This window comes from Rhodotorula graminis (assembly GCF_001329695.1).
Source record: "Rhodotorula graminis WP1 unplaced genomic scaffold RHOBAscaffold_21, whole genome shotgun sequence".
Lineage (NCBI taxonomy): Eukaryota > Fungi > Basidiomycota > Microbotryomycetes > Sporidiobolales > Sporidiobolaceae > Rhodotorula > Rhodotorula graminis.
Window position 1 is genome coordinate 14,113 of NW_017264948.1, and position 17,987 is coordinate 32,099.

At 66.6% G+C, this 17,987-nt stretch overlaps 4 protein-coding genes and 1 non-coding gene across 5 annotated transcripts; 3 read left to right on the top strand and 2 right to left on the bottom strand.

Annotated features, from left to right (window-relative positions):
* Nucleotides 1–96: 96 nt before the first annotated feature.
* On the bottom strand, nucleotides 97–4,403 carry RHOBADRAFT_67056 (glycosyltransferase family 3 protein). Its single transcript, XM_018419165.1, has 12 exons — nucleotides 4,345–4,403; nucleotides 4,173–4,204; nucleotides 3,421–3,573; nucleotides 2,956–3,337; nucleotides 2,641–2,858; nucleotides 2,280–2,498; nucleotides 1,669–2,184; nucleotides 1,567–1,593; nucleotides 1,414–1,492; nucleotides 1,129–1,313; nucleotides 623–843; nucleotides 97–540 (listed from the first exon to the last, which is right to left on the bottom strand). The coding sequence occupies exons 1-12, from the start codon at nucleotides 4,377–4,379 to the stop codon at nucleotides 334–336; spliced, it is 2,274 nt and encodes a 757-aa protein (XP_018267546.1). The 5' UTR covers nucleotides 4,380–4,403; the 3' UTR covers nucleotides 97–333.
* A 1,758-nt stretch (nucleotides 4,404–6,161) lies between these two features.
* RHOBADRAFT_40316 (uncharacterized protein) lies at nucleotides 6,162–8,948 on the top strand (the record flags this gene model as incomplete). Its single annotated transcript, XM_018413703.1, has 10 exons — nucleotides 6,162–6,377; nucleotides 6,452–6,923; nucleotides 6,997–7,217; nucleotides 7,332–7,594; nucleotides 7,692–7,859; nucleotides 7,953–8,119; nucleotides 8,214–8,311; nucleotides 8,394–8,546; nucleotides 8,634–8,770; nucleotides 8,866–8,948. 10 exons carry the CDS (start codon nucleotides 6,162–6,164, stop codon nucleotides 8,903–8,905), a joined length of 1,935 nt encoding a protein of 644 aa, XP_018267547.1. The 3' UTR covers nucleotides 8,906–8,948.
* A 2,479-nt stretch (nucleotides 8,949–11,427) lies between these two features.
* Nucleotides 11,428–11,519, top strand: RHOBADRAFT_t148. The gene has a single exon. It is a non-coding gene; the product is annotated as a tRNA-Ser (tRNA).
* A 1,887-nt stretch (nucleotides 11,520–13,406) lies between these two features.
* On the top strand, nucleotides 13,407–14,655 carry RHOBADRAFT_56542 (uncharacterized protein; the record flags this gene model as incomplete). Its single annotated transcript, XM_018418395.1, has 3 exons — nucleotides 13,407–14,153; nucleotides 14,234–14,415; nucleotides 14,524–14,655. The coding sequence occupies 3 exons, from the start codon at nucleotides 13,407–13,409 to the stop codon at nucleotides 14,591–14,593; spliced, it is 999 nt and encodes a 332-aa protein (XP_018267548.1). The 3' UTR covers nucleotides 14,594–14,655.
* Nucleotides 14,656–14,692: 37 nt separating this feature from the next.
* Nucleotides 14,693–17,818, bottom strand: RHOBADRAFT_56543 (uncharacterized protein; the record flags this gene model as incomplete). Its single annotated transcript, XM_018418396.1, has 12 exons — nucleotides 14,693–14,990; nucleotides 15,310–15,540; nucleotides 15,649–15,822; nucleotides 15,947–16,099; nucleotides 16,206–16,295; nucleotides 16,430–16,534; nucleotides 16,653–16,739; nucleotides 16,847–16,936; nucleotides 17,018–17,067; nucleotides 17,175–17,284; nucleotides 17,380–17,635; nucleotides 17,734–17,818. The coding sequence occupies 12 exons, from the start codon at nucleotides 17,816–17,818 to the stop codon at nucleotides 14,790–14,792; spliced, it is 1,632 nt and encodes a 543-aa protein (XP_018267549.1). The 3' UTR covers nucleotides 14,693–14,789.
* Nucleotides 17,819–17,987: the final 169 nt, after the last annotated feature.

Genomic DNA, 17,987 nt, shown 5'->3' on the forward strand with positions numbered 1-17,987 from the left:
GCGTGTGTGTCGGGCTGTCGAGCGGCGAGCGAGAGCAGACCGTCTGTCGTCGTCGCCGTGCGAGAACTCTCTCCTCCTCCGAGTCGAGGCGGGACGCAGCGAGGGGACTAGTCGGCCTGCCGTTGCAAAGGGCGTCGAGAGAGAGAGAGAGCTCAAAGTACAGCTAGAGGGGGGGAATACTTGGCGAGGAGAGGCGGGGCACAGAAAGGAGAGAAGGTTGCGAACGAGGGACGAGAGGAGGGGTGAAAAGGGGGGAAGGAGCCAGGTTTTGAGAGAGGTGCGACGACGACGACGATGGTGACGAGGAAGGGAGAGAGGAAACGAGGGGAGCGCTCAGCTCGAGTGGTGCGACAGGGCGGCGTCGGCGGCGAGGAGGTCCTGCTCGGACAGGGTCGTGCGGCCGCCGGTCGCGCTGCCACCGCCCGGCGTCGTGAGCCCACTCGTCGTGCCCGACACGCCGCCGCCGTTGTTCTTGCCCTTCTTGAGGACGAGCGGCGGGAAGTAGCTCTCCTCGTCCTGCTCGTCGCCCTGCCGGATCACCTGTGTGCGCTCGTCGACGGTCAGGTCTCGGATCTTGGCTCGACTCGACTCGACGACTGAGAGAGAGAAAAGAGGGACGCACCGACTCCCAACTCTGTGCAGTGCCACGGTAGTCCGACGTGCCGAGACCCTGCAGCTCCTCGGTGAGCGTCGCCAAGTCCGACGGCGTCGCCATGCCGTTCCGCGCCGTCGTGAACCTCGGGCTCGCCGGGGCCGACATCGGGCGCGGGATGCGGACCTGGCCCGACTCAAAGTCGAAGTCGTCGTCCTCGAACGAGTCCGGGTACGCGCGCCGCAGGGCGACTGCGACGAGGCGAGCGACGAGGGGCGAAGATGGACGAGGTTTGAGGAGTCGGGTTCGTGGGACAAAGACGAGGAGAGGAGAGGAGGGGGGAGGAAAGGAGTGAAGAGGAGAGGAGAGGAGGAGGAGAGGAGAGGAGGACGACGAGGAGGCGGAGCAGGGGGGAGGGGAAGGAGAGGAGCAGGAGGAGGAGAGGAGCAAGACGAGGACGACGAGACGTAGAGGAAGGGAGAGAAAGTCAGTGACGCGCACTCGCCAACACACGAGGAAGAGAAAGAGGGACGCACGCTGGCGCGCCTTGGCGTACTCGAGGCCCATGCGCTTCCAGTCCAAGAGGTCCGACAGGCGCTCGGTGCGGTTGCGCTGGTTGATGCGCTGGCGGCGCGTCTTCTGGCAGAACGACACCATCTGGTCCGTGAGCTGGTTGAGCGAGTCCTCGACCGACTTCTGGCGGCGGTCGACGATGTAGATGCTGCAGAAGGCGAGGTGCGAGTCAGGTGAGTTTCTGCTCGACTAACGACGACGACGCGACGACGACGACGACGACGGCGGCGAGTGAGAGGGAAACGCACCCGTAGTCCTGCGAGTCCTCGAGCAAGTCCTCCATGAAGCCGCCGAAGCCCGACAGGTTGGTCGTGATCGAGGGGACGCCTGCGAGGGTGGTGGACGAGAGTCCGAGGGTCAGTGCGGGGCTCGACGAGGCGGTCGCGAAAAGGGGGACGAACCCATGACGGTGCACTCGGCGGGCGTGTCTGCAAGGCGGCGAGGAGGAGGAAAAGAGGGTCAGGTCGGCGGCCAAGAGGAGGAAGGGAGAGTTTGGGACGCACAGCCCCAGGGCTCGTAGTACGAGGGGAAGACGCCGAGGTGGCAGCCACGGACAAACTCCTCGTAGTCCATGCCGAGGATCGGGTTGTTCGAGTTGAGGAACTCGGGGTGGAAGACGATCTTGACGCGGTCGGTCGTGCGGTTGAACAGCTGGACGCGGCGGATCTGGTTCAGGATGGGGTCGTTGGCGTCGTCGGCCATGTTGTGCGTCGTGACGGGCGGGAGCGAGTTGCGGCGCAGGGCAAACACGCGGCGCTTGAGGAGGATCTTGTCCTCGTTCGAGAGGAGCTCGGCCGGGTCGGGCACCTCGGTGCCGTGCTCGCCCGTGTACCGCGCCGTGCGCTCAAACAGGCGCGCGCCGATGCGGTTCTGGATCTCGGTGACCGTGTCGCGCAGCTGCTTGGTGACGGCCTGGCCCTTGAGCGCCTCGATCGTGTACGAATGCGTCGCCGCGGGCGAGATGATGAAGGCGACGACCGTCTGCTTGGTGCCCATCTGCTGCAGGCGGTAGTTGAGGCCTGCGAGTGAGGAAGGGAGGGAGAGCGGACGAGTCAGGCTAAGGACGAGGAAGGCAGGACGAGGGGAAAGGAGAGAGAGAGAGGGCGCCACATACGGGCGAGCGACTCGATGAACATGTCGAGGCCCTTGTTGCGGTACTCGTACCGGCCGGCGGTGAACATGTAGAGCGTGTTGTCGAGGTCAAAGTCGAAATGACCGTAGAAGTGCCCTCGCACGAACTCGTTGATCTTCTGCTTGGACACGGCGTGCATGTTCTGGAACTCGTGCATGGCCGTGAACTTGTTGACGTTGAGGCCGTTGGGCGTCACGCCGTCTGCGAGGAACGACGAGGAAAAGGAGAGGGGAAAGAGTCAGGAAGGGGGTCCGAGTGCGAGAACTAGATCGAGCTGAGGAGGCGCATCTCGCGTTGCAGGGAAGCCGTCGCCAACGACAGGGGAGAGAGACACGGGACGCACCGGGCTTGCGCTTGAGGAGGTGCTCGGCCTCGTACGCCGTGATGTGCGACACGGTGGTGAAGACGTCGGCGCAGTGGGCCGCCGAGCGCTCGATGCAGTAGCGGTGGTAGATGCCGCGCTTGCCCGCCTCGTGGTCGACGTCAAAGTAGGCGAGGTTGTTGTAGAAGTCGACCGAGCCGGCGCACAGGTACCGGCCGAGGAGCGTCGCGTGGGTCGTGCTGCGGCGAGGCGGACGAGAGAGGGTCAGTGCGCGCCCTCGGGGCTCGCTCCTCGACACCTCCAGGGACACATAGAGAGAGAGAGAGAGGGACGCACAAGACGGTCGTGACGTCAATGTGCCTCTTGCGGCAGAGCGGGATGGCGAGGCCGGCCTGCCACTCGTGGAGGTGGCAGATGATGGCGCGGTTGCGCTCGCGAGCCGAGAACTCGCCGAGGAACCAGGCGACGAGGTAGCCGAGGAGGAGCGTCTCGTTCGTCTCGGTGTCGTTGGGCGGCGTCGGGATCCCGGCGAGGTTCCACAGGTCGCCCTTCCACTCGTCGAGCCGGTTCCAGACCGAGCCCGTGTCGAACAGGAGCACCTTGGGGCCGCCCTCGATGAGCCAGCGGCCGTACAGGAACTTGACGCCGCGGTCGCGCATCGACGAGAGGGTGCCGACGAGGGCGTCGTGCGAGGCGTTGGTCGTGGTCGGGTTACCGTCTGTGGGCGCGTCAAGGTCAGTTCTTTGTCCTGCTCTCGCTCGGTCGCGTTGCTCGTCCTGCAGAGGGGAAAGAGAGACGCACCCTCGTTGACGGGCGTAGGCTTGTCCCACTCGATGGCCTCGACCTCCATCGGGGCCGACTTGTACGAGAGCGGGCCCATGAGGGTGTAGCGGTCGCCATACTCGGCGCACGTCACGGGCGCCTTGGTCTTGATGACGGTGTAGATGCCGCCGACTGCAAGAGGACCAAGGGGAGAGTCAGTGCCGGCGCTCAGGGAGGGCAAGGTAGGCTGCTGGCGCTCGCTCGACCGGGTACGGCGAGCGTCTCGTGCTCGAGCCGCGCTCGCCCTGCTCGCCCTGCGGCGAGCGTATGCGGCCTTGGGGCGCAAAGCGCGGCCTCGTCCCCGGCTCGACCCCACCCCACCGCGCCGACGGCTGCCGTCGATCTCGTCCAACCGGCTGCCAACGTGTGAGGGCGCTCGCTCGCGCCCGGCGTCGAGCGGTCGTCGCTCGGGTGCACGAGGTGATCTGGCTGATTTGTTGCAAGGGGCAGGCGGTGGAGCGGGTGGGCGGGGAGAGCTGGCTCGAGGCGCGGCCGTCGTCCCAGAGCGGAAGGCGAATCGGACGAGGTTGAGGACGAGCACGCACCTTTCTGCAGGGGGTGACGAGGGGAGGGGGGGCAGTAGAGTCAGTACGGGTGGCACGACGATGGCGGGCGAGGACCGGCGCTGGCTGGCGGCGACGGCGAGGTTGAGAAGGCGTGGGGCGGCGAGGAGGTGGGGGGACGCGAGCGAGAAGATGGACGGCGACGACGACGACACAGAGACAGGGGACGCACGTTGGCCACCTCCCATGCGACCTCGAACCTGCACAGACACACACGGGCGAGCAAAGAGGGCCCAGGGCGCACAGGGACGACGAGAGGGGGAGGACGGGGATGACGTTCAAGGTCAGCTCGACGGTGCGGTGCGAGCGACGCGGGCGACCAAGAGAGAGGGAGACGCACAAAAGGTGATCGTGAACGCTGCGCTGCTGTGCCATGTCGACTCGAGAAGCTGGACCTTGAGGCGCAGGAGGGGAAGCGTGAAGAGCGAGGGAGGGGGAGAGGGACGAGGGCCGCAACGAGGTGGGCGGCGCGCAAGCTGTGGGGGTCCTTCCTCTCTCCGCTCTCTCTCCGTCGTCGACTGAGCGGGGAGCGATCTACCCGGATCCCGCCCACTCTCTCTCACACACGGCGCTCGACGAGAGAGAGACCAGACGACCTCGCTCAGTTGCACAGGCGACGGCCGACGAACAAAATCCGAGACGCTGTCCTCGCCCTCGTGCTCCCTCGTCGACGTCGGCTGCACGACCCGCACGCCAACGACCCGATCTCGTTGATCCTGGGCGGCAGCGGCACCGGGTCGCCCGGTCGGCGGGTGGGCGGTCGGTGCTCGCCGAGACCTCGCCCGCCAAATTGCGGCTCGTCGAGCGACAGGCTGAACGAGGTCGACGAGCTGCTCTTGTTGGCGAGATGTGCGACTTGACCTTGAGCACGGAGGGAGACGTGTCAGGTCGACATGGCTCGCGAGGAGAACGAGGATGGGAGGAAGGGAGGGGGACGGACCGCGAGTTTCTCTTGACGTGGTCGGCGTCGACCGAGAGCCGCCCACATGCTGCGGAAGCCGGAAAAGGAGTGTCAGGACCGTCTTGACTACGTCGAGAAGCCCGCACCGACCGAGAGGAGAAAGCTGTGGACGCACCTGCTCGCCCTGCTCGACGCCGGTCCGGCATGCGCCCGCCGAGGGAAGGTCGCCGCTCGTGCTGCACTCCTCGAGACCGTGAAGCTCGACGAACTGACACGTTCCTCGCTCGGGCCATCAGGGTCTCGAAGCTGCCAAGAAGCTGGCCGGCTGCTTGCGAGGTGGTCGGAGGTCGGGATGAGGTGGCCGGCGCGCGCGCCGTCGAGGTGCTGCGAGTCGAGGGATGTCGACGACGGGTGATCGTGGACGTGCTGGTGGTGCTGGACTCGAGTGTCGGTGGCGACGAGTTGCGAGGGCCTGGTGGACGAGAAAGTAGGGCGAGGTCGAGAGAGCCGGGACGAGTGGGCGGGCCGGCGCGCCGGCGCGCGCGTACGGAAAGACACTCCAGGGCGCGTGTAGACGCTGCTGGAGCGAGTGGTCGGTGATGGAAGCAGGGCGGGAGGGGTGATTGGCGAGGAGAGGGGACGTCGGGGCGAGGAGGAGGATGGCGAGGGCGGAGGGGGAATGGGTGGTCGGTGAGGAGCCAGTGGCGCGGCGCAGTCGATCTTCCGAGTTGCGTGACCGACGCACGAGGTGACGGCGAGTCGGCGCGGGGGCAGATGACGAGGGGTCGGCGGGCAAGGTGAGGGCGGGCGAGCGAGAGGTGCCGGAGATCGCTCGAGACGGGGTGGACCGGCTGCAGCTGCGCATGTCGAGTGGGTGAGAGTGCTTTGTCGAGGCGGCTCTGTCGGCAGAGGTCGAGGGTCGAGTTGGGAGAGTTGTCGAGATGAGGACGAGGCGGGACGAGACAGACGCGGCGACGGCCTCGCGCAGGGCGACAAGGACCGGGTCGGGTAGTAGAGCAGTAGCTGGTCTGGCCAGAGAGCGCAGCTCGCCAGCCTGTGGTCGAGGGCGAGAGATGCGAGGGCGAGCTCCTGCTCCTCCCCCACCTCCATCTCCCACGCGGTGCTCGCGCTCTCTCCCTCTCGCTCGTCTCACTCGCACAGCTGCGAGCCAGTGCATGCTCAGGAGCCTCGCTCGACTGCCCGCCCGCTCGCTCGCCTTGCACCCGACTCGCCGCTTCTCCTCGTCGACCACCACCATGGCCTCGACCTCGCGCCTCGCCGCACTGCGCACCCAGCTCGACAAGCACAACCTCCAGGCCTACATCGTTGACTCGTCAGACGCCCACTCGAACGAGTACAACGCCCCGCTCGACGACCGTCGCGCCTGGCTCTCTGCCTTCACCGGCAGCGCCGGCACCGCCATCGTCCTCCTCGACCAGGCCCTCCTCTGGACAGACGGCCGCTACCACCAGGTCCGTCCTACCCCCTTGCCCTCGTGTCGGGCGCCGCGCACCCTTTGCCTGACCGCGCCCCACTCTGCGCGCAGCAAGCCGCTCAACAACTGTCGCCCGACTGGACCCTCATGAAGCACGGCGTCCCCTCGGTCCCCTCGTGGACAGAGTGGCTCACGACCCCGGCCCACTCGTCGTCGGCCCTCCCTCGCGGCGCCCGCATCGGCCTCGACCCGGCCCTCATCGCTGTCGCCGACTACACGGCCCTCGCCCCGGCCCTCGCGACCGCCGGCGTCGAGCTCGTCCCCGTGCGCAACAACCTCGTCGACATCGTGTGGGACGCCGAGGCGCGCGACGCGAGCGCCGGCGAGCACGGCAAGCCGAAGCGCCCAAAGGAGGACGTCTTTGTCCTCGCCGACGAGCACGCCGGCGAGGGCGCGAGGAGCAAGATCGAGCGCGTCCGCAAGGAGCTCGACAAGCAGGACGTCTTTGGCGGCGACGCCAAGGCCAAGTCGGGCGACAAGCGCTGCTGGGGCCTCGTCGTGACCCAGCTCGACGAGATCGCCTGTGCGCCCGCCTTGCCCTCTCGTCGTCCCACCCCCTCGATCCACGCCTGACCCTCCCCTCCGCGCACACACAGGGCTTCTAAACCTGCGCGGCTCCGACATCCCGTACAACCCCGTCTTCTTCGCCTACCTCGTCCTCCCGACCGCGACCGCGTCGCGCCCGACCCTCTTCATCGACCTCGACCAGGTCCCGCAGGCCACCTACGACTACCTCACCCAGCTCGACGTCCTCATCGAGCCGTACGACGACTTTGTCGCCTTCCTCGAGGGCGTCAGCAAGGTCCTCTCGGAGCAGGTGCGCCCTCTCGCCCTCTTGTCTCGCGTGCCGGCCCAAGTCGTCCGCCTCGCGCCTTACGGCGACGCAGTCTCATCCTGACACTCTCTTCTTCCTCCATTTTCGCCGCCACAGGACCTCGTCGTCCTCCCCTCGCGCACCAACCTCGCTTCCGCCCTCGCCCTCACCCTCGCGCGCTGCGTCACGTCGACTCGCGGGCCCATCTCGTCGCTCAAGGCCGTCAAGAACCCGACCGAGGTGCAAGGGTTCCGCGACTGCCACGTGCGCGACGGCGTCGCCCTCGTGCGGTACTTTGCCTGGCTCGAGAACGAGCTCGCGCGAGGAGCGGGCGAGCTGAGGGAGTACGAGGCGGCGACCAAGCTCGAGCAGTTCCGCAGGTGCGTCCCACCCTTCCTCTTCCTCTCTCGAGCTGGCCGGCGACGGCCTGTCGATGGTCGACGACGCTCACTGTGCGCCGGCCCCTCCCTTCAACAGCGAGTTGCCCCATTTCCGCGGCCTGTCGTTCTCCACCATTTCGTCGACCGGCGCCAATGCTTCCGTGATCCACTACTCGCCACCGTCGGACGGTAGAAGCGCCGTCATCGACCCGACCAAGATCTACCTGTGCGACTCGGGCGCCCAGTTCACCGACGGCACGACCGAGTGCGTCCCTCCTCCTCCTTCCTCCTCCCCCTGTCTCCCTCTCTCTCGAGCGCCAACCTGTCGACGTCAACTGACCGCTCTGTCGGCCCGCAGTGTCACCCGCACGCTCCACTTTGGCGAGCCGACGGCGTTTGAGAAGCGCGCCTACACGCGCGTCCTCCAGGGCCACATCGCGATCGACGCCGCCGTCTTCCCCGATACGACGACGGGCTACATGCTCGACCCATGGGCGCGCAAGGCGCTGTGGCAGGATGGCCTCGGTGCGCCCCACGCTCCCTTCCTTCCTCCCTCCCTCTCTCGCCGCCTCGCGGTCCACCTCGAGCGGCACCTGACAGACCTTGCGCCGACCCGCAGACTACCGCCACGGGACCGGTCACGGCGTCGGGCACTTCCTCAACGTGCACGAGGGCCCGATGGGCATCGGGACGCGCGTCGCGTACAACGACGTCAAGGTGTGCCTCGCTCCCTCCTTTTTCCAGCCTTCCCTTCCTGCGACGGTCACTGACGACGCCCCTCCCTCTCTCGTACATGCAGCTCGAGCCGCACCAGATCCTGTCGAACGAGCCGGGCTACTACCACGACGGCGCGTTCGGCATCCGGATCGAGAACCTCGTGTGCGTCGTCCCGGCCAAGACGGAGCACTCGTTCGGCGGCGTCAAGTACCTTGCCATGGAGCACCTCACTATGGTGCGTCCTCGCCCTCTCCTCGTTTCCAGCCACGCTCTGGGTCGAGCGAACCGGGCCCGCTCACGCCACGCTCGTCCCGCCTCGCAGTGCCCGATCGCGACCAACCTCGTCGAGCCGTCGCTCCTCGAGATGCGCGAGCTCGAGTGGCTCAACTCGTACAACGCCGAGGTCCTCGCAAAGGTCGGGCCGCTCGTCCGCGATGCCGGCGACCAACTCGCGCTCGAGTGCGTCTCCCTCTCTCGCTCGGACCCCCTAACCCTTCTCGCATACCCAAGACGACGGCGATCTGACCGACTTTCCTCGTCGTGCTGGTCTGCAGGTGGCTCGAGAGGCAGTGCAAGCCGGTGCGAGCCGTGTGAAGCGGCGCTCTCTCGCCGAAAGTGCAACGAGGACTTGGCCCCCTTTCTCGCGCAGTCATTCTCGTCGTCTTCCGGTGAGCGTCCATGAGAGCGTCCCGAGAGCTGCACGCTCGTCTTGAGAGAGCCGGCCCGCTCAACGACAGCGAGACTCGTGAGCGTTCGCCGATTCTGAGCAAATCTGAAATCTGAGCGAGGCCCGGCGGCTGCGGTCCGTGTCGCTCTCCACCTCGACCCGCTCCTCCGCCAGAGCGGTGGGCCGCGCCTGCTGCGGCCTCTCTGCTTCCATCGGCATCGCCCGCGAGCCGAGCAGCCGCTTGAACGAGCCTCTGAGCCCCTCTCCTCGTCCCCCCTCCTCCACACGCCCCCCTCTCGGCCACGTTGGCCGACCGCGGCCTGTACAGGAGCGCACGCCAGACCTCACAGTCGTGACTGCTGACACTGTTGCGCCGCGCAGGGTCCAACCGTCATCCTCAACGCGAGGTCGCCGCCGCTCTCGCAATCGACCCCCACCTCATCTCCTTCCTCGACCTCGCCCATGTCGCCTCGCGCCGCAACGTGCAGCCTGCTATTCTACTCGGCACCTGCCTCGAGAGAGCCGCATAAAGTCGTGCGCTCGTCGGCCCGTCGCCGTTTGAGAAGGCCGCTCGGGCCTCTTTCTCGACTGCTCGTGCCTCGTCGCCTCGTCGCCTCGTCGCCGCAATGCCTCCTGCATCGTAGTCGCAGGTCGACCTTTGAGCTGCACAGGTGAGCGCGCAAAGAACGCGCTCGATCCCTGGCGAGCGAAAGAGCCGATCGACGCGAGCCGGAATAGCAAAAAAGTCTAAAGCGAGTTCAAGTGAAGCTTGACCAGCGTTCGAGCCTAACCGGATCGCGATCATTGAAAATGCATAGCCGAGGTTCGATTCGCAACGAGCACGAGTCGGAGCTTCTCTCAGAGAGAGAGAGAGAAAGAGAGAGGCGCACAAAGGCCGAGGCGAGGGACTCGTGCGCGACCAAGGGCGCGAGCGAGCTCAAGCTCCGGCTCGAGGCAGCAGCAGCAGCAGCAAAAGAGAGAGCAAAAAAGAGCAGAGCCTGCGGGCGGCGCAAAGGCGAAAGAAGCGACGAGAGCCAAAAGAAGAGAAAGCGCAAGGCGCGAAGTGACTGCATAGGCATCCTACAGCGAGGCATTCTTCAACCGGAGCCACACCGGGAAGTCGTCCTTAACGCTGCACAGAGCTAAAGTGTCGGTGAGCGGACGGTCCTGTAGCAGGAAAGCCTCCGCTCTGGTGGCATGCTGAGAGGGAGCCGATGAGCCAAGCCGGTTCGACAAAGGAAAGGTCAACTTTGCAAACGCACGCCCGACGCATTCGGTTCACCTTCAGTCGGTCCTCTCTCTCGCACCTCGACACGGTTCGACTTGCGAAGGTCACCAGCGTCTCGAGCATATTCTCCTGCAGGTCTGGGTACGCAACACGACCCCCCTTGAGCGAGACGGCGAGCGAGAAGCGAGAAAAAGAGGCGCGAGAGGACAGCGCGCGTGCCAGCTCCGCCACTTCCCCACACTCGGCGCTCTTCGAACGTCTCGACGTGCTGCCACACAGCTCGAGGACGTGCAGGACAGGTCGACACATGATCCTGAGTGTCCTCGCGAAAGCTCGCGAGCGAGCAGAGAGAGAGACAAGGCGCGACTCTTGCTCGAGAGCGGGAGAACCTCGTCTTTGTCTCGTCGCGTCTCGAGCTGGTGCTCTCGCTCTCGGCTCTGCGCTTTCAGGACGCGCTCGAGGGTTCAATATATCACGTGCAGAGGGACTCGAGACAGTGCTAGAGGGCACACTCGTAGCTGAGTGAACCGTTCTCCCCGGCGAGGTGAAAGCGAAGCAGTTTGACCTCGCTCAACCCTCTCGGCTTCGCTCCTTTGCTCTCGAGACTCGACGCACAGCCTCGTACACTGTCGCGAGAGAGAGCTGGGACGTGTTCAGCTCGAGAGAGGCGCAGCGTCGCCCTCTCTTGCGCAGCTCGCAGCTTGAGAAGGCCAACTCGTCCGGGTCGACACTCGTCCGAAATGCCTTCTGCGCCCGACACCGACGCCTGCATACAATAGAACCAGCTTCTGAGGCTGTGACTGAGCAGCTGCGAGCCCGAGAGCCCGAGAGGAGAGGCCCGTCCGAGACCAAGAGGAGGCGGAGCTCGACTGTCCTTGGTCGCGCTAGTTCTCTCTTCCCGGTCGCTCGACGCCGTCTCGTTCGACTCCTCGAGGCGAGAACGGACAGCTCGAGGCTCGAGAGCGGGGCAAAAGGTCGTGTGCCTGTCGGCCAGTCGCCCTTTGAGAAGGCCGCTCAGGCCCCTCCCTCTCTCCTGCTCGTCCCTCGTCGCCTCGTCGCTGTGCCTCTGCTTTCCCCTGCTTGAAGGACCAACGCCTCCTGCAGGTTCGCTCTTTGTCTACCTGAATCAGATAGGGGCAGAGGACGCGGAGCCGCCATCGTTTTGCCGCCCTTTTTTGCTGCTGTTTGATATTGCTAATGTCGGCCGGCTGTTATTCAAGAGGCCAGATGCCCGAGCGGTTAAGGGGATAGACTCGAATCAACTCGCCATCTATTAGGCTTTGCCTGCGCAGGTTCAAGTCCTGCTCTGGTCGCTTCTCTTTTTGCGCGTTTGACCGTCGCTCTGGCGAACTTGGCAGCCGGTAGTTCCTATCTTTTGCTCCCGTACAGGAGCACACGAAGCTTCAGGGAGGCGCGCAAGTGTTCGGCGCGCCGCTGGCGAGAGGATGAATTCGCTCGCCGCTTCTCTGTCTCCCTTCGCACTGCATGCCGTTCCTCAGCGCTTTGGTCAGTGCACAGCTGCACAGCGTTTACGGAGCTCAACGGTTCGCCGACCGTCCATCCTCAGACGCCCGTTCCGCCTCGACGCGTTCGACCTCTCCGCCCCACTTCCACACGCTCGACCACCAGCGCGACCGCCTCACCCAGCCGCCAAGCTGCCGTCCTCTCCGCCACCCGAACCGCCCGCACCCGCGCAACCTCGCAGCTCGCTGCTCCGCCCACGGCACGCCCTCCTCTTCACCCTCCTCGCACCCCTCCTCGCCATCATCGTGTTGCGCTTCCGCCTCCCGACCGCGCCTTTCGCGCAAGTCGCGCACAGCATGAGCTCGAGTACGGCTGCGGCGGTCCCACGGCCGGTCCCGCTCGTCCCGCGACCCGACGCCGTCGCGGTGCCGGACATGGGCGAGCCGATCGTGCTGCGGCCTGCAGCGGGTGTCGAGCACACGGGCACGGTCATCTGGTCGCAGTGAGTCCCCTGTTCTCGTACGAGCGGTATCACTCCGTCAGTGAGGGCGCGCATTGACCCAGGACTCGTGCACCCGCAGCGGCTTAGGCGACACGGCGCAGGGCTGGCGCAGCTTCGCGCAGGCGTTGACGCGCGTGCAAGGGCTCGAGGGAGTCAAGTGGGTGTTGACGAACGCGTGCGTCCCCTGTTCTCCCTCTCTTCAGGCGTGCGGCCGTCCAGGTGGTCGGCTGCGCCTCTACGACTTGCCGCGAGCTTACAGTCTTCGACCTCGACAGGCCCAAGCGGTTCGTGACGATCAACCACGCCGAGATGCCGTCATGGTACTTCTACTTCCTCCTCGCCATCGCCGGAAGCCCCCTCGAGCCGAACTGACCCACCTCGTTCGGCGGACTCGCAGGTACGACATCTCGCGCCCGAACGCGCCCGCCGCCGAGGAGGACACGGACGGCATGGCCGCTTCGGTGCAGCAGCTCGAGGAGCTCGTCAAGCACGAGGTGGACGAGGAGGGGATAGAGGAGGGCCGGGTCGTGGTCGGCGGGTTCAGCCAAGGTGCGTCGCGACTTTCGCTCGTCGAGTGTGACTTAGTGGGAGAGACCCAGCGCACTTGTCGCCGAGTTCGTCCACCCATCTTCGACACACGCACTGACCCTCGCGCCCACACCCGTCCTTTCCGTCGTTCGCAGGCGGCGTCATCTCGCTCCTGACGGGCCTCACCTCGCCTCGGCAGCTCGGCGGCGTGTGCGTCCTGTCGGGCTTCCTCGGGCTCACGCACGCTGACAAGATCAAGTCGGTGCGTCCCCGCGTTGTTCTCTCTCTCTCTCTCGCCCTCTTGCACGGGCCCGAGATGAGGGCTCACGCAGCTGCTGTCGCGCAGCACCTGTCGCCGACGGCGCTCGAGACGCCCATCCTGTGGGCGCACGGCACGGCCGACAGCGTCATCTCGTTCGAGCGAGCGCAGAGCGGGCGGCGGTACCTGGTGGACGAGCTCGAGCTGGACGAGGGCGGCGAGGGCGGTCGCAAGCCGGGCAAGTTCAGGTTCTCGGCGCACGCTGGGATGGGGCACCAGCTCGGGAGCCAGGAGTTTGAGGAGGTCAAGGCGTGGCTCGTCGAGCGATACGCGAGGCTGTAATGCCGCACTCGAATTTGTGAGACTCGTTCCTGCGAGAGAGCCGGAGTCCGGCACACAGCGCCGGCCTCGCCCTCGTCCGTCCCTCTCTCGCCGCACTGCACAGCGATGACGGCAGCCAAGCGAGTCGCACACGGCGTGCTCCCTCGCACGTGGACCACCTCGGCGGGCGCACCACCGCGCCGGTTGCTGTCGACGGCCACCTCGTCGTCCCGACCTTCACTCGCCCGGGCTCCCTCGACCTCGGCCAACACGGGCGCACCGCCAAAGCGGTCCCTGTTCCTCCTGTCGACCGCGCTCCTGTCGACCGGGCTCGTCGCCGGGTACGCCGTCGCGCTCGTCGCCCCTCGACCTCAGCTCCTGTCGCTCGTCTTCCCCTTCCCGACACCGCACCCGCCGCCCAAGGACCACCCGGACGCGCACGAGATCCGCGACTCGATCGAGAAGGGCCTGCACAACCTCGACGTCGTCAAGCGCCTCAAGGAGGACGTCGTGCCCACCGCCTCGCTCCTCGCCCCACCTCCCCCCTCTTCCTCTTCCTCGTCCACCTCCCTTGAGCAGCAGGCTGCGGCCGCCGCCTCGACCGCCGGCGACATTTCGCCGAGCGACACCCCGCTGTCGCCGCGTTACACCCTCTCGCGCCCCTACGCCTCGACCCCGGCCGGCCCGCACTCGCTCTCGGGCTACGCCTTGCGAGGGCCGGGCAAGTTTGCCGTGCCGCCGCTCGTCTTCACGACGACCGACAAGAAGGAGAGCGTCCTCGTCGTGCATGTCGGCGATGGCCTGTGCGGCCACGAGGGCGTCGTCCACGGCGGGCTGCTCGCGACCGTTCTCGACGAGGCCATGGGCCGCACTGTGCGTCCCTCTCTCTCTCTCCCCGTCTCCTGCCGGTCCTCTCTTTTCCCTGCCGACACTGATGCTTCTGCTCCCCGCAGGCCCTCCTCAACTTGCCGAGCAACATCGGCGTCACGGCGACGCTCGCCATGAAGTACAAGAAGCCGACGTTCGCCAACCAATACCTCGTTGTGCGCACCTCGCTCGTCAAGCAGCAAGGGCGCAAAGCATGGGTCCAGGGCCGCATCGAGGACGCCGAGGGCACGACGCTCGTCGAGGCAGAGTGCGTCTCCTTCCTCCAACCCTCTCTCTCCCTCTTTCCGCGTTTCTTGGGCCCCCTCGAGTCGCCTCGAACAGACGCCTGACTCTCGCACACGGCCGACTCGTGCAGGTGCCTCTTTGTCGAGCCCAAGTTTGCCCAGTTCCTCAACAACAGCAGCGTGCGCGAGGCGCTCAAGTAGAACGAGGAGGAGCAAGCAGACGGGAGCCGACATTGCAGTAGACGCTAGAGTCTCTCTCGCCCAGAAGGATGACGACTCTCGAGAGTCTCGCGAGAAAGAGACCGAGAGAGAAAAGCGGGCTATGCACAGCTTCGACTCGTCGCCTCAAGCCCCTCCTCGCCGCCCCGCCTCGACCTCCTCGTCCTGACCGAGCGCCTCAGTCGCTGTCGTCGACCATGATGCCGTCCCAACCGCCGTCCCCTCCACCGCTCTTGCCCCCGAACCGGCCAGGCGATCCGCCGTCAAAATCGTCAAAGTCGGGAGGGGCGAAGCCGCCGCCGCCGCCGCCGAACGCTCCCGCACCACCGCCGGACGAGGAGGATGCGGCTTGAAGAGGAGCGGCGGCGGCGGACCAGGCCTGCATGAGGTCACGGGTGGAGAGAGAGAGGAAGGGTGCGGTTGGCGAGGGCGGCGAGAGAGGGAGGAGGGCAGAGGGAAGGGCGAGGACGGGGCAAACAGGTCAGTGACGTGCACAAGGCTCGCGTTGATCCTCTGCGGCGAGCGTCGCGAACGAGGAAGAGAGATATAGGGAGCGAGGGCAGGGAGAGACGGGGAAGGCAAGGAAAAGAGAGGGAGAGGCGAGCGACGAGAAGGAGGAGGGCGAGGGAGGAGAGCGGCGACGAAGAAAGGGGAGGAAGGGATGGTCGAGAGAGAAAGCTCGACGTCGAGCGACGCACCTTGGCCGCAAACTCCTTGCTCTCCTCGACCCGGTCCGCCTCCCACGCCCACTGTGCGTCAAGGCGCTGCGCGCGCTCGATCGCGCTCGTCATGCGCCGCACCGTCTCGGGCGACAGGTACGGCTCGGGGTCGTCGGTGAACGAGACGGTCGTGGCGGCGAGGGTGGCGGCGGTCGACGACGAGGCGGTCGAGGGAAGGGAGAGCGTCGCAAAGATGAGACGGTTGGCGATCTGCGACGTTGAGCTGATGCGTCAGTCTTTTTCGCATGGGATTAGCGAGGAGCTGCTCCGCGCTCGGCGTCGCAGCCCCTTGCTCAAACAGCGAAACGGCCGACGCACCATGCGCCTCAGCTCGCCCTCGACGTCCCTCAGCCCCTGCTCGTCCTGCGGGTCGACGCCGACGTGGCTCGCGATCTCGCCGAGCGACAGCGTCATGTACGTCTCCGTGAGGTCGACGATCTGGCGGCTGCGCAGCGAGCGCTCGACGACAAAGACGAGGCCGGCGTTGTGGTCCTGCAGGCACGAAAGGGCTCGTGCGTCAGGTCGCTGGGCTGGGTGGACAAGGAACGAGCGCGCCGCTTCGCACAGGGCGGCAGAACGCGCCCGACAGGAGAAGTGCGACAAGCGCCAGACGCACCTGCTCGAACGTCTCCCTGCCCTTTGCGCTCGCGAGCTTGACGCGCCCGGTGTCGAGCGTCGCAAAGGCCGTCGCGAACTCGGCGTACGGGACGCACAGCGCTTTTGCCGCCTGGCCGAACGCGCTCGTCGTGTACTTGGGCAGCGGCTGCGTCTGAGGGAGGGCGACTGAGTGTCGAGCGCCGCCTTCTGACTGGAGGAGCCAGCTCCGGGTGGCGCGCCGCCCGGAGCGAGCGACACAGGCGGAAGACTCGACGCACCTTGCCGTGCGCGATGAGCTGCACGAGGACGAGCTTCTTGTAGGCGTCGAGCTGGATGAGGCTCACGTGCGAGCCCGGCGCCGAGACGCACTGCGCGCAGAAGTCGACGAGGTCGTTAGCGCCGCTCGGGCACGCTCGTTCTGAGCTCTCGGCGATACCGCACATGGTGTGCGGCACGACGAATGACACAGAGAGAGGAAGAGAAAGAGAGATGGGCGACGCACAATTTCGAGAAGCTCGGCGGCGCGGGCGTACTCGCCGAGGAGCGCGAGGACGGTGCCGCCGAGGTAGTGGTAGAGGAGGTGGTCCTGGTACCTGACCGGGTACAGCTGTAGGCGGCACGACGAACGGTGTCAGAGAGTGCGCCAACGCGACGCGCCTGAGAATCCTCGAGCCCGTCGCACCGGGTCACTCTGCGCGACGGGCTCGAGGATAGGCTGAGTGAACGGGCCGACGCGCCTGCTTGTCGATGTCGGTCATGTCGCGCATGAGGATGCCCTTTGCAACGCGGTACATGCCGCTCGTCATGACGACCTGTGACGGCGCGAGCGCTCGGCGAGTCAGTGTGTCGCTCTCCTCGCCCGGCCAGGCTCGGCCGACTGGAGCGAAAGGGTAGGAGGAGATGGAGGACGAGGACGCACACGAAGGAAGAGTGGATGCAGTGCCGTAAGGTAGCCCTGGTGCGGAAAGCGCTGAACGAGGACGGCGAGCGTCGGGACGGTCGCCGGGTACTGCGGCCGAGGGACGGGCCGAGTGAGCTCGCCGTGCGACGCGCGAGCGCAAAGGCGACGAAGAGGAAGGAGGGGACGCACCTGCGACGTGGCGTCACCGATCTGGGCGAGCTGGGTGGCGAGGAAGAAGACTGCGCGGGAAGACGAGTCAGTCGCACAGCGGACGAGAGGACGAGCTCGAGTGCGCCGCGCCGTGCGGCGACGTGGCTCGGCCAAGGCGCAGAGAGAGGTGACTGACCCTGCTCCGGGACGAGCCTCGCCTGGTCCATGTCGGCGCGCTCGACCCATGCGTGGGCCGCCCTCAGGAGCGCTCCGAGGTCGTCTGCTGCGCCTGCGAGACGCGCGTTCCTGCGTCGACGTGTACCCGAACAGTCAGTGGACTGTGGAGGTCTGACTGGGACCCCTCACGAGTCGGACGTGAACGAGGACGAGGGTCGACGCACAGGATGTAGAGGACGCCGACGGCGTGCCTCGCCGGGTCGAGCACCCGGAGCGGGTCCTGCCCGCCCTCGAGCTTGCCCTCGAGGAAGCTGCGGCCCTCGCTCGAGCCCGCTCCGTCGCCCGCCGCAGCCGCCGACGAGGTGGTGGCGCCCGTGCTGGTCGAGGCGGCGGCGGAGGCGACGGCGGCGGACGAGCGCGAGCCCGAGGGGGCGGCAGAGCTCGAGCGCGCCTTTTCGAGCTTCTTGAGGTGCGTGATGACTGCGTGGGGCGCATGAAGGACGGCCAGGGCGAGGGGGGAGGGGGTGTGCGTGAGTGATGAGGACGAGGTGGGGAGGAGGAGCGAGAGGTGGGCGCACGCTGAGGGACCTCGGCCGGGTCGGTGGCGAGGATGACAGAGACAATGTCGTCGAGCGTCGTGCTCGCTGCAGCAGCCGGCGCCATCGTGTCGAGCGCGAGAGTGCAAGACCGAGAGAGGCGACGAGGCGGTGAAGCTGGCGAGTCGGGCGCTCTCTCTACCTCGCCCAGGCCAGGTTCACACGCCTCGTACAGCTCTCCAAAGTGCTCACAAGGGCCCACCGACCGCGCCCACCGCCGGTCAAAGGTGGGGCTT